Source organism: Musca domestica, unplaced genomic scaffold (assembly GCF_030504385.1).
Source record: "Musca domestica strain aabys unplaced genomic scaffold, Musca_domestica.polishedcontigs.V.1.1 5, whole genome shotgun sequence".
NCBI lineage: Eukaryota > Metazoa > Arthropoda > Insecta > Diptera > Muscidae > Musca > Musca domestica.
Genome location: NW_026712346.1, coordinates 20,593,840 through 20,607,580, shown reverse-complemented (window position 1 = coordinate 20,607,580; position 13,741 = coordinate 20,593,840). Strand labels below are relative to the sequence as shown.

General features: G+C 33.5%; 1 protein-coding gene across 1 annotated transcript; it reads left to right on the top strand.

Annotated features, from left to right (window-relative positions):
• Positions 1-714: 714 nt before the first annotated feature.
• LOC101888284 (DNA polymerase eta) lies at positions 715-13,560 on the top strand. Its single transcript, XM_059128194.1, has 10 exons — positions 715-939; positions 997-1,081; positions 1,141-1,201; positions 1,259-1,397; positions 4,412-4,533; positions 4,598-8,929; positions 8,990-9,059; positions 9,114-9,381; positions 9,439-9,932; positions 11,207-13,560. The coding sequence occupies exons 6-10, from the start codon at positions 8,824-8,826 to the stop codon at positions 13,407-13,409; spliced, it is 3,141 nt and encodes a 1,046-aa protein (XP_058984177.1). The 5' UTR covers positions 715-939; positions 997-1,081; positions 1,141-1,201; positions 1,259-1,397; positions 4,412-4,533; positions 4,598-8,823; the 3' UTR covers positions 13,410-13,560.
• The last annotated feature ends 181 nt before the right edge of the window (positions 13,561-13,741 follow it).

Sequence of the window (13,741 nt, the reverse complement as noted above, 5' to 3'; positions counted from 1 at the left end):
TTGTCGCATTGCGGGGCAGATAAAAAAACTTTTATTTTCCTCCTAATGAGATTTTAAGGCATACGTATAAGAACAACATTAATAACAGCGGCTATGGTGCAAAAAAAAAAATCTAAAGAATATGCATGTTTTAAGAAAAAGTTTTGTTATAATTCGATTTTATTTTCATATCCCAACCAATTGTCATAATGTCTTTATAGTTTCTATAAACATAATAGTTGTGTTCCAGAACCTGCAAATTAGTACTAATTAGCACTAATTTTGTTACAACGCGTTCCCGTACTCCAAAAACTAGCAAAACTTGCAGCTCTCTCGAGAAAAAAATGGCGCTGAGTGGTGCACATTTCTGCTTGTTTTAGCTACATGAATTTGGCCGAGCAGAAATGTGCATATTGTAAATTTGACATTTAATTGGCACATTTCAATAAAGAAAATGATCAACTTGAAAAGTAAAGGAAAAACTAATATTTGTCGTGCAAAAAACAAAAAGAGAAAATATGGAGCAACTGATGTATTCACTTTTGGATGATTCCAGCAGTGAAGAGGACTGGCTAAATGAGGAATCAGATTATTAATTATTAATTTTAACTTATCGTCTTCAATACTCATTTTTTAAATGTTGGCGCTCTTTTCAGTAAGGTTTCACCAGTCCGATTTAGGCTGTTTACTTTTGGAATTTTGAATTTTGACATTTTATCGCATTTTTTTTTGTTTTTTTTTTTTAGACTCGATAGTTGATTTCTTCGTCAAGAAGTAGTTGGTACCCGATACCCGAAGTATTCATGTACCAGTTGCTAAGTTTTCTGTTATCGATTGTTAGTTCCATTTATTGATATTTTCTTCTAGTGGTTTGTGCGTATTATAGCTGTATGTTGTTTTTCTTAATGAATTTGCACAATTCATTAAAGTGTTCGCTGGAGAAGGTTTTGAGAATCGCAGGTAAGTCCGAGAAAATTGTGAAAAAATTGTAATTTAACCGCTCACTGTTGTATTTAGGACATACAAAGATTTGATGATTGTCGGTGTTTGGCATATTGCAGATTTCGCATATGTTGGAATTTTCAGCTTTTATTAAAAACAGGTAATTTTTGCCATAGGTGTGACCTGTGAAAAGTCGATTAATGAGTTTTATGTTACCAGGAGTGAGGTTGGTGCCGGCAAACCAGTGACGAGTTGGCGGTTCAGGAAAAAACTGGGAGAAGTATGTGCCTTTTGTAGTTATGATATTTTTGTAATTTTCGTTCCATTCTCTCCATAGGTGTTGACAAACTAATGAATAGCCATCCTTTATGGCCAGCTTAGTGGTTATGGATGCCCCGACTTGGGCTGCGCATTTTGCAAAGGAGTCTGCCCGTTCATTAGCAGGAATACCAATATGTGAGGGAGTCCAAATAAAGGTGAGTAGAGATATTTTGCTATTGTTGACCTTTTTGATAATATCGTTGGCTAGGTAATTTTGTACCGAATTGTTTTTGAGAATTTGACACGCATTCTTGCTGTCAGTTAGTATGGTTGCCTTATTGACTTTGTCTTCGATCATTATATCAATCGCTTTGTTTATTGCATGTAATTCACCCATCAGGGATGACATTTTTCTTGATATTTTAAATAGAAAATTTTGGTCCTTGGTGATATTGCACACTGCACATCCGGTCTCATTTATAGAAACAGAGGCGTCTGTTGCCCAAATGGAGTGACCTGTGTTTATTAGATTTTGAAGTTTTTCTTGCAAAATTGCTCTAAAGTATTCATTGGGTTGTGCATTTTTGGAGGAATTGAATAAATTCATAAAAAAAAGTGATATTTTTCCTGGGATATTCGGCTTTGTTGACCACAATTTCATCAAAAACATGTTTAAACTTGGTTTAAATTAGTCCCAAGCTTGTTAGTCCCAAGTTTTGTTTGTGGAGTTTCTGGTTATACTGTTGTACAGTTGTAGATTGTGACATTTAAATTTTATTAATTCTTTTGCAGTTAAGTATTGACTTCGTTGCTCTGGTGGCAACATAAGTGCTAAAGCATAAATTGTGTGTGTAGGAGTAGATGGTGTTAGGCCAAGATTGCTTCTTAATAATTGATTTTGAAAGGTGGTGAGTTTCTTATTTAGATATACAGGCATATGGGCCATTGATGAAATGCAATATTCAGTTTTAGAGAAAACTAGTGATTTTGCTAGATTGATTGAAATATTGGGGAGCAGGCCGTGTTTGTTGTTGTTGATCATTTTTAGTGCGTTAATTGACGTTGTGCAGGAGGAAATGACTTCGTCATAATGCTCTTTCGGAGATAGACTGTTTTTAATGAGCCTTCCCAGAAATTTTATGCTGTTAACTGGAGTGATTTGTGTGCCTTGTAGTCTGATGTATGGAACTTTTTTTGGGCCTTTGGCTACGTACATAACGGCTGTTTTCTCAGCATTGTATTTTAGATTAAGTCGTGAGAGTAAGTTGTGAAACTCGATGGCTTTTTGTTGTAGATTTAAATTTGCCGAATCAAAGTCTTTGTGAGCAGATAACAAAATAAAGTCATCCGCAAATTGAAAAAGATAAGTGTTGATGTTGGAAATTCCGTGTAAGTCCATAGTGTATATGTTGAAAAGAAAAGGACTTAAACAACTGCCTTGGGGTAGTCCATTGTATATTTCGAGTGAATCATCGACGACTTAGAAAGTTGATTATCCAATCTGAAACTTCGGGTGAGCATTCGATCTCCTGCAGAATTTTGTGGAGTATTTCTATTTTGACGCAATCATAGGCTTTTTCAACATCCAAAGAAAGAATAATTACTATTTCACCCATATTTTTGTGATAATTAATAGTGTGCAGAATGTTGTTGATACACATAGACGAGGACATGTGTTTTCTATATGCGTAAGTTGTGTGGGGCAGTATATTATTATCATCAATAAATTTTTGCAAACGTTCTTTAATTATTAGATTAATTATTTTTAGAGGAACTGAGATGAGAGCTATTGGTCTATAGTTAGTAAAAACATCCAGATTTTTTCCTTTCTTTGGTATTGGTACAATTTTGATTTTTCTCCAGTCTTCTCTTATTTTACATGTTTTCCATAACTGGTTTATTGCTTTAAAAAAGGAAGCTTTCGCAGAGTCTGATAAATGATTTATCATATTATAAGAAATACCATCCAAACCAGCAGCGGAGGGCTTCTTTTTATTTTTAAGGACTAGGAGAAATTCATCGATTATTAGATCTGTACGATTTGTTTCAGAAGATAAGGCAAACCTAATTGGAAGATTGTCAGAGACTTGTTCACTGAGGTGAGATAAAAACCGCTTGTTGTTGTCGGAAGACCATTTGCTTTTGCTTTGAGATGATAGAAAATTTTTGCAGCCACGAACAAACTGAAAAAGTGATTTTGAACTGGGTTCTTTGTTTAAGTTTTGTATTTTTTCCTTGAAGAAGTGCTTTTTGGCATATTGTACGGCGTTTTTAAATTTTTGGATCATTTTTATTAAATTTCTAGCATTGATCTCATTATTATGCAGATCGTAAGTCTTTTGAGCTGCTAATTGAAGACGGTATTGTTTCTCTACATATGGGTCCCACCAAATTTTTGGTGTTTTTTGGTGTAGGTAGAATTTTTAATTTCCGCTGTTATTTTGGATTGAATTTCATCGAAGTTGTCATTAAGAGACAGTTTCCCCAGGTTTCGTAATAATTGTTTTTTTGCTAAAATTTTTGCCCTTTATTTTTGATACTGTTGAAAGTTAGTGTTATTGGGTAGTGATGACTTCCTCCAATCATAGCATTGAAAATTTTCTATTGTATTTGAAGGTTGGAATTGGAAAATGAAAGATCCAAAACAGAACCATTCAAATCCATAATATTTCTTTTAAAAGTATATCCTCCATCGTTTAAGCATCGAAAATTCGTAGCATCAAAGATTTCTTTTATAGTCTTTCCACGTTGTGAGACATATATATCTCCATAAGCAGAATGTCTGGCATTAAAGTCTCTGCATATGAGAGTATTTGGGCGTTTTTCTACCAAGGATATTAATTTCACTAGTTCATTTTTAATTGTAGCACATTTGACAGAATGTGGAAAGTATACAGACACTAATGTTAAATTGTTATTTAGGTTGGTAGTTTGACAAATTAGTATGTCGAGAGGAGTTTCAAAAGGAATCTTTTTATATTGGATATTGTTTTTAAAGAGTATTGCTACTCCGCCGTAGTTATCACTTCTTTTTTTTGGATATTATTTTATAATCTTGAAAAGTTGATAAATTTTTGTTTTCATCGATATTAAATATTTCACTTAAAAAACATATGTCTATATTTAGCTTTTTAAGGTGGAAATCAAGGAAGTTTTTGTTTTTTGTTAAACTTTGTACGTTGTATTGTAGTAGATTCATATTAATTTATTTATTTATTAAAAATTGCAGAATGTGAGTCGTCTGTGGGGACTGTGATTTTGGTTCCTGTTAATAAACTGTTTGTTGCAAATGGAAGCAGTGACTGCTGGAAACTTTTTAATACATTTAAGCCTTCTGTGCTATTAAGAGATGTGAGTATCTTTGACATTTCTTTTGCAAAAAGATTAAGAGTTTTTTCTAATTCTGTAACTTTAGAGAAATTATCTTGGCTGAAGGTGGGCTTGGAAGGCGATATTTGGATTGGATCGGCAATGGCATGACGTATTTGAATTCTGGGTGAAGCAACTTGGCTATATTTTGTTTTTGTAACTATTTTGTTTATTTCTTCATAAACACTTCTTTTTGGTGCACTGTTTTTTATTAGAGGGGGGAATGCATTATTGTATTTTTCTTCTGAGAGAATTTGGAAACGATTTTGTGTTTCAGGGTACTCATGAACAACTTCATTTCTTGACAGATTGGAGAGGGCCATGATACTCCTTATATTTTTTTCGGATTTCCATTTTGGGCATTTATTGGAATCTGTAGCGAAATGATCAATACTGCTGCATAGGATGCAACGCGGGGAGCTGCATATATCTTTGCATGTAGTACTTGAGCGACAATCTTGACATTTTTGTTCCTTTGGACAGTTATTGGGACAAATCATAGTTTTACCGCAACTTAAACATTTTTTCATTGACCTGCAACGAATAGCTATGTGTCCTAGACGTCCACAGTTCAAGCAGAGACGTACTAGTGGCACATACAGTTCCGTAATATTAATTTTTTGGAATTTGGCATAAAGGTGCAATTCGCAATTTTTCCTCCTTGTGCTTATTGGAGTTTCTGAAGAAACTAGAACAAAAAAAGGGCCAGGATGATACGTTGGATACAAAATTGATTCTTTGTTTAGAGAATTCTAGTTGTATTCATCTTCATTTTCATTGTTAGTAGGTAGTTGTGCGTTTGCATTAGTGTTAACAGTCTTAACTGGGGATCCATAATTGTTTTTAAAGGCTTTTGTTTCTTTGGCAGTACTGCTGGCTTTTCTTTTGTTTTGCTCCCCCGGTGGAGGAGGTGGCGGAGGAGGAGGTTCCCCTACTCCCCCCATTTTAAATTCTTTAAAATTATCTTTTTAATTTAAAGATGATGTAAAACACTTGTTTTAAATTAAAAACAAGAACCGAAGAAAATTGTAAGTGTGTGCGTGTTTGCAGGTTTTGGTTTGTTGTTGTTGATAATAAAGTTGAGCGACCAGCGCGAGAAAGTAGTCTAATGTCAACAAAAGTTGAAGAGCGAATTTTTTTATCGCATTTCTGCTAATTTTCCGTTCCCTTATTTTTTGAGCAAACCTAAATGAGAATGACATTTCGAACTGTTCTCTCTTCTGCTAGTTTTACTACTAAAAAAGTACTGGAACACAACTAATGTTGTTATTGTAAAATATTAGTTGTTGTAGTTGATGCCTTATAAATACACCTTGGTATTACTATAGTATCAAATCAGCTGGGACTTGCTGTTGCCTGTAATGCAAGCCACACACTATACAACTGGTTGTACAACATGGAGAGTACTCAAATTGCGTGTTTCGGTCACAAACGATACAACTTAGTGTACAACCTCTTTGTACAACTTCACTTTTCATAGAGTTTGTTTGAGTTAAGATGACACCGGAAAAAATGCATGCTCTATAATTCACTCAATAGCTTTTATTTATTATTAATGTTTCAAATTATATTTTATAAATTGAAATTCCATTTTACATACACATTAAAATCACACCTTTGATTGGATTTCGTATTGTTTTGATGTGCAAAACAATGGTGTTGCCTCTTCAAAAATAAACACAAAATGAAATTGTATGCGACATGCCCACAAACGTTACAATCGGTCATGTCAAATATCAAAAAATTTAGATTTTTTATACAACCGAGACACAACTTCGTACAACCGGTCCACAAACAATATAATCTTGAGTGCAACCATGGTACAATGAAAAGAAGGTAGGTCAACTTTGAAAAAATTGCAAGTATAGAGGTCTACCTATTTGGCTTGTAATGTCAAAATTAGTATCAAAACAATAAAAAAATCAAACAACTTGTTGCATTTATTTTGAATAAATAATTGAAAACCGCGATAACTGAATGAAAGGTCAACACTTCTTATCAAAATCATGTACTATATATCTGTTAAGGATTATTTCGCTACAAATACTCTAGATTTTGTCGAAGCATACCTTGAAATAAACATTTTGAAAACATCCGAATTCCAATATTTTCTGAACAATTTTTTTGTTATTGAAAAGAAAGCACATACATAGACAAATAAAGTGACATATTAAGCCAAGAAAATAAAAAAAAAAAATTAAAATCATATGGTATCATAGCCCTACCTTGATATCATTGTACCATGAGTACAACCTCTCCAAGTTGTACAACCACATGGTAGAAGAATATAGGTAGACTCGTCGACACAGCTGCTTGGACAATGAACTGTCAAACTAATTTTGGAATTGAAAATGTTGAATGAAAAATTATTTGAATTTGTAAAAATTGTTGAAAAACGCGAATTATAATAGCCTCCGAATGACGTAGTATAAGAAAGTATATAAAAATCTACTTATATTTGAAAAACCCATTTAAGTTTTTTTGACATATCAATGCTTCCAAGCGTTGATGCATCTACCTGTATTCTTCTGCCAAGTACAACCAGTTGTATTGTGTGTGGCTTACAAAAATTTTTTGATATTTGACATGTTGTACCAACCGATTTTAACATTTGTGGGCATGTCGCATACAATTTCATTTTGCGTTTATTTTTGAAGAGGCAACACCATTGTTTCGCACATCAAAACAATACGAAATCCAATCAAATGTATGATTTAAATGTACCCATGGTACAATGAATACAAGGTAGGCTAACTTTGAAAAGATTGCAAGTATTGAGGTCTACCCATGGTACAATAAGGAGGAAGAACAGCTTTGTAAAACTAGAGAAATACAGCCCTGAGGCTATGCCCGCTTCCTGTCAGAATTATTCAAAATTATATGCAACAATTTGTTTTCATTTATTTAATATTATTTGTTTATTTTTAAAATGAGTCAAATAGCGCAAAAAATGACTGAAAAGTCTGGATGTTACCTCACAAATATGATCCTAAGTGTTCAATCTTCCAATTCGATGGTAAATCTGGTTAATGTGGCGTTTCCACTGCACTTGATTCGCTCTCTATTCGTTTTTGGCCCTTAGCTATGAAAAAACTATCTAATTCTTCACACAAAATTTCCTGAGCGAACACTCATATTTGTACGTTGTTCAAATCAAATCACTCTCAGAACAACAAAAAAATATGTCCCATCCCTAACAAATGAGAGCATTTATCGAAAAAATAAATTGTGACATTTAAAAATTAAAAATAGGAAAATTTAATGAAATTTTAAAATTTTTTGGGAAGACTGAAAATTATGAATGAAAACTACAATGTTGAATGGCGTATGTACATTCAAACGAAAGTACATTTTGTTTTCTCTCTCATCCGAGGTGCGAATTTTGTCCACGAGTTGAAATTTCCACAGAAAACTGGAAACAAAAGATGCAATATTTTCAAAATGTTTGTGTAGGCAGAAAAAAAGTTTAATAAGTGTCTCTCCAGCAGAATTTGAAAATAGAAAAATACTAACATATGTCCAAAATGTCAACATTTACACAAAAAGTTGAAAACATGAATGAAAATTGTAAAATTAATGATATAATAAATTTTGGAAGGAAAACAATAATTCTTCTATTCATATTAGTGTGAATTTATTGTATTTTCGTATAAATTCCCATTTAAATTAAACAAACAAAATTTTTGAAAAAAGGAATTATTTTATTATGAATTACGAATCGTGCCGTATGAACGGGTTATTTCGTGTACGTGATTCTGAGAGCAAACAACGTCATTCAATTTATCGTGTGAACATGCTATAATATCATCATTGATTTTAAAAATATTTTGTCTTAATTTTTCAAAACAGTAAATACAAAATGGGCAGAAGTCGGGCACACTTGAAAAACAAAAAAATTTAATCCGCTGTTAGCTCGACCTTACCTTTTTATTGTATTGTGGGTCTACCTATTTAGCTTGTAATGTCAACATTACTATCAAAAAACTGTAGATTTTGTCGATGCATACAATAATGCAATAAGCATTTTAAAAACAACCGAATTTGAATATTTTCTGAACATTTTTTATTATTAAAAAAAAAATCAAATAAAAAATTAAAATCTTATTTTTTTGTACCATGGTTGCTACCTGATATTTCTAACATGGTATCGGTACTATCAATAATGCCATCGATTGTTCGCCATCTCTGTGGTATCGCTTCCTGGTTTGGCGCCTTAAAATTAACAAGAATTCGAGAATATCTGAATGTTATAAATTGAATTAATTTTTCGTAATGTCCACAAATAATGTTACGTCTAAGAAATGTTTGCCAATGTCGAAGAAGTACGACCGTATAGTCCTCTTGGTTGATATGGATTGTTTTTATTGTCAAGTGGAAGGTGGATTTATTTTAAACAAATATTCCGTCATATAGTAAAGATTTAATTCTATTTTTGCAGAAAAATTAAACCCTTCTTTAAAGGGTAAGCCCATGGCTGTTGTTCAATATAATGCGTGGAAAGGAGGCGGGTGAGTCCTCCTACCCATGAGTTTTTACTTAAGTTATCAATTGTATTGTTTCAGTATAATAGCAGTAAATTATGCAGCCCGTGCAAAAGGTGTTACACGTCACATGAGGGGTGAAGAAGCCAAAGTACAATGTCCCGAAATTGAACTAATTTCTGTTCCCAGTGTTCGGGAGAAGGCGGATTTGACAAAATATCGCGATGCTGGCAAGGATGTTGCGATCGTATTACAACGTTTCACAACTGTGCTTCAAAGAGCATCTGTAGACGAAGCATACCTTGATATAACAGATGTTGTAAACAAACGCTTTGCGGCCATGAACGATGTAAATATATGCAAATTAAAATTGACCTCTATAAGTTTTCACTATTTATTATTTTAGGGGACTTTTATATTGAAACCACAGGAATTATTAAATACATATGCCGTTGGTTTCCCATCCATAGGCAATTTTGTCACAACTGTTACCAACGACTTTTTATATCCCCAGCCACATGAAAAAATGTACAAAAATTTTTCTGAAGAAGATATACCAACGGTACGAAGAAGTAATATACGGCTATTAGTTGCCGCTTCCATTGCAAGCGAAATTCGGTCAGCTGTATTTAAAGAAACGGGATACGAATGTTCAGCTGGAATTTCACTAAATAAAGTTTTAGCAAAATTGGCTTGTGGCCTGAACAAGCCCAATAAACAAACAATCCTACCCCTCACGCATGTCAATGAATTATTTTCTACACTGCCGCTTTCCAAAATACAAGGTCTTGGCGCAAAATTTGGTGAAGATGTATGCCAACAACTAGGCATTCGATATGTTGGTCAGTTACAAACATTCACTGAAGCAGAGTTGCAGCGAAAATTCGATGATAAAAATGGGTATGTATTTAAAAAATGCATATGTTTTAATGTATAATTATGTTGCTTATGCCATGGGGTCCTGAAAACAATGATATTAATTTTGGCGAAGTCGATAGTTTCCAAATTATGTGCCTCTAAAATGTCGCACATGCCTTGTATATTTTCAGTATTTCAGGGAAGCCGGGGTTGGGATCTGACCATAGGTGAAAGGCTAAAATTAAAAGCTTAAAAATTGGAAAACGTTACCCTTTTCTGAAGTTGATGTATCCCGAATTATAGGTTCTACAAATTAAATTTTTCTTCTCGTGGTTAATATTTGCTACTGTTGATATGTGTACATCTCAAATCCTGTCCACAGACGGTCAAAAACAGAAACTTATCCCCCACTCTTCCTCAGATATAATATTCTTAGCGAATTCCCTTTTCGATGTTTTATCTCCTCAATCATAGCAAAGGCTTTCCTTTCATCTGTGCACAATCAATAGTACAGGGAAGTAGAAGATGACAATTCCGGTGAATACCGTGGTTGAGATTTAATAACACCATTGTTTTCAGCCGAGAGCGACTGGGCGAAAAGTATTAAGTCGTATCAGATCTCTTCCCGCTGAGCAGGCACCATCAAATGTCATGTTGCAAATGCCATCCGGAATTCTAAGTAAGTCGTCCAAAGCGTTGGGTTCGGACGTAATCTTAATACGAATGTAGAAACTGCTACATACGCCAGGAGTTTCCATCGGTTCTAAGCCTGGAAAATGGGCCGAGTGAACCCAGTTACTGAAGCCCAGCAAGGATGTCTGCGAAGTCTCCTTTCCAGCATTTGAGGTATCTATTAACATGGGCTCCACCCACAAAAGAATTGAACGTCATATTCACATATAATAGTCGAGGATAAAACCAGAGACATTTGATACTCCATGTTGTTTGAGGAAATCGAGACTACTACCCTCCTGCCAATTTACTTATGTCCTTGGTATTTACTTTTATTTTTTACACAAAACTTAAAGTTTTGTTCATCCTTTCCAAATCGAAGAACACATTTAAACACGTCAGAAACAAACTTACAATTCCGAGTAAAGTAGTGCGATGTTTTCATCGCTTACCTATCGACCATTGTCGTTAGTTACCATAGTTAAAAACAATCAAAAAATTTCTGTTATCACTAACTGTGGTTAATTATTAGGGAATTACGCAACAATTAACGACAGAATTAACAGTAATTTTTTAATTCTAACATAAGCTAAATTCTTTTTCATTTGGGCTTATTTACCTTACAACTTATTTCTTTCTTCCAGTACATGGTTATATAATATTTGCCGAGGAATTGATTTAGAAATAGTAACACCAAGATTCTACGCAAAAAGCATTGGCTGTTGTAAAAAATTTCCTGGAAGAAATTGTATTACAGGCGTTAAGACTTTGCATCACTGGCTGATGGAACTGGCTAATGAAATAAGTGAGCGTTTGAAAGAAGATATTGTACAAAACAATCGTTGCGCAAAACATATGGTTTTCAACTTTGTTCAAGAAATTAGCAATGTAGACATATCCAGTTCCCGATCAGCTCCATTAAAATCCTACGAAGCTGACATTATCGCAGGAACATGCATGGAATTAATAAAAGCAAATACAAAAGTATTTTTTCGGCCTGGTTCCAATGGTGCTATCAATAATCCGATAAAGTTTTTAGGTATATCTGCTGGGAAATTTGAAACACTTTCTTCAAAATCTGGAACAATTCAAACTATGTTCGCACAACAGACTGCTAAACTGCAAAAACTTGCAAATGAAAATATTTCATCAACTATAAATTCCGAAAACGTAGAAACTGTCAATCCACTGATGAAAAGCAAAGATATGGATCTCAAAGTGTGTAAAAAAGCCGTAACTGAGCCTAACAATACTGTTGAAAAACTGTTCAAAAATCAATCTGAAAGGAAGAAACAAATCATAGACGGTGACCGCTCAGCTTTGACATCACAAGTCCATATAGAGGGATCCGATATACCATATGACAAAAAAGATATTGACAAACTTCCAGTTGAATATTCAAAAGAAATGTCGGAATGTGTAATTGATGATTATAAGTACATTAATCCAGAACACAAAGACGTATGCCCTCCCAATAATAACGACACAATAAAGACCATAAATAATTGTAGGACATTGGCAAGTTCGCAGCTGGCTGCGATGTCACAAGTACATCCTGGTATCGTCTGTGATGCTGCATACTTTATTCTGTGCAAGGAATCCAATGTAGTAAAGGATAGAATGAAAAACGAAGATGAGAAACAGTATTCAGAAAATATATGTGATAGATTAAAAAATGAAAACTCCATTACTCCCCAAAAAAGCATTACTCATTTGTTTGATAAACAATCAACTCTTTCAAATTCAATTTCAGATATTGCTGATAATTTAAATATTTCTGCATATCATGATAAATCAAAGCACTTTGAGAATAGTGGACTTAGCATCATAAAAAATATTAGATCCAATAAATCCGATTACTTGGGAAGCGCAAAACTACAATTTACCGAAATTTCGAAGCCAGTAGAGGATAATACTGTGGCGTATAGGTGGTCTTCAGTAAAAAATGAAGTATGCAAAGACATAAATAAAGTTGAAAGTGTAAATAATACTAATATCAATAATAACAGTTCTGACTGTAAAAACAATATAAATTTGGAACAAGGTTTCTCCGATAATACACTTGAAAATATGAATCACACACAAATCATTACCGATAAGGAGCAAGTCAATGATAATTGTGAATTGGAGCAATTAATTCAAGATTTGAAAACTATTCAAAATGAATCAAAAACAAGTTCTGAACAACCTAATAAGAAAAGAAAGCTTGACGACATTTCTGACAATTTTAAATCAAAGGATTATCGATCTGAATATGTCGAATTTGCTCTGCCCACATTTAATACGGAATTGGAGTTATACATTAAATGTGATAAATGTGGTGCAAACATCTTTAACAATCCAGAAGCCATTCAAACTCATAACGACCACCACTTTGCCCATGAAATAAGCCAACAACAACGTCATGAATATAGGGAACATTTGCGAATGAAAATTAGCTCAGCTAAATCCCCAACCAATAACATAAAAACAAAAGCAAAAAAGTTATTTAAAAAAATTAATGTCAAACAATCGTGGAGCACAGATATAACTAAATTCCTAAAACCATCTACTCTAACAGTTTCCGAACAAAAAGCAATAAATGAAAGTGCATCAAGCGAAAGTTTCGTAGAGTTTTGTAATATTTGCAAAGACCAAATAAAAGGTGAGGACATGACGGAACACAGAGATTATCATCTAGCCAAAGAATTGCAGAAAGAATTAAACAAGTTAGATGTTCCTAAAGTAAATTCCGTCAAACCCAAATCGAATACCCATAAGAACCTAAACTCGTCGTTAACTCTACGCAAACCCAACGTTATTTCAAAACCCATAACAGCTTTTTTTACACAACCTAATGATATATAAGAAGCCGTAGGCAGTTCTTACAAGTTTGAAATGTATTCATATGTAAATTGAAATTGAATAAGTACCTATTTACAATCATTTTCATCAAAACGATCTCAACTGACTACTTTTTGATATTTTTCTAATAAATAAATTTAACGTTCATTTACAATTACCCTAATATTCAGCTCAATCATGAAAATCCGCACGAAATTCTCTGCAAAAACTTGCAAATGAAAATATTTCATCAACTATAAATTCCGAAAACGCAGAAACTGTCAATCCACTGATGAAAGGCAAAGATATGGATCTCAAATTGTGTAAAAAAGCCGTAACTGTGCCTAACAATAATG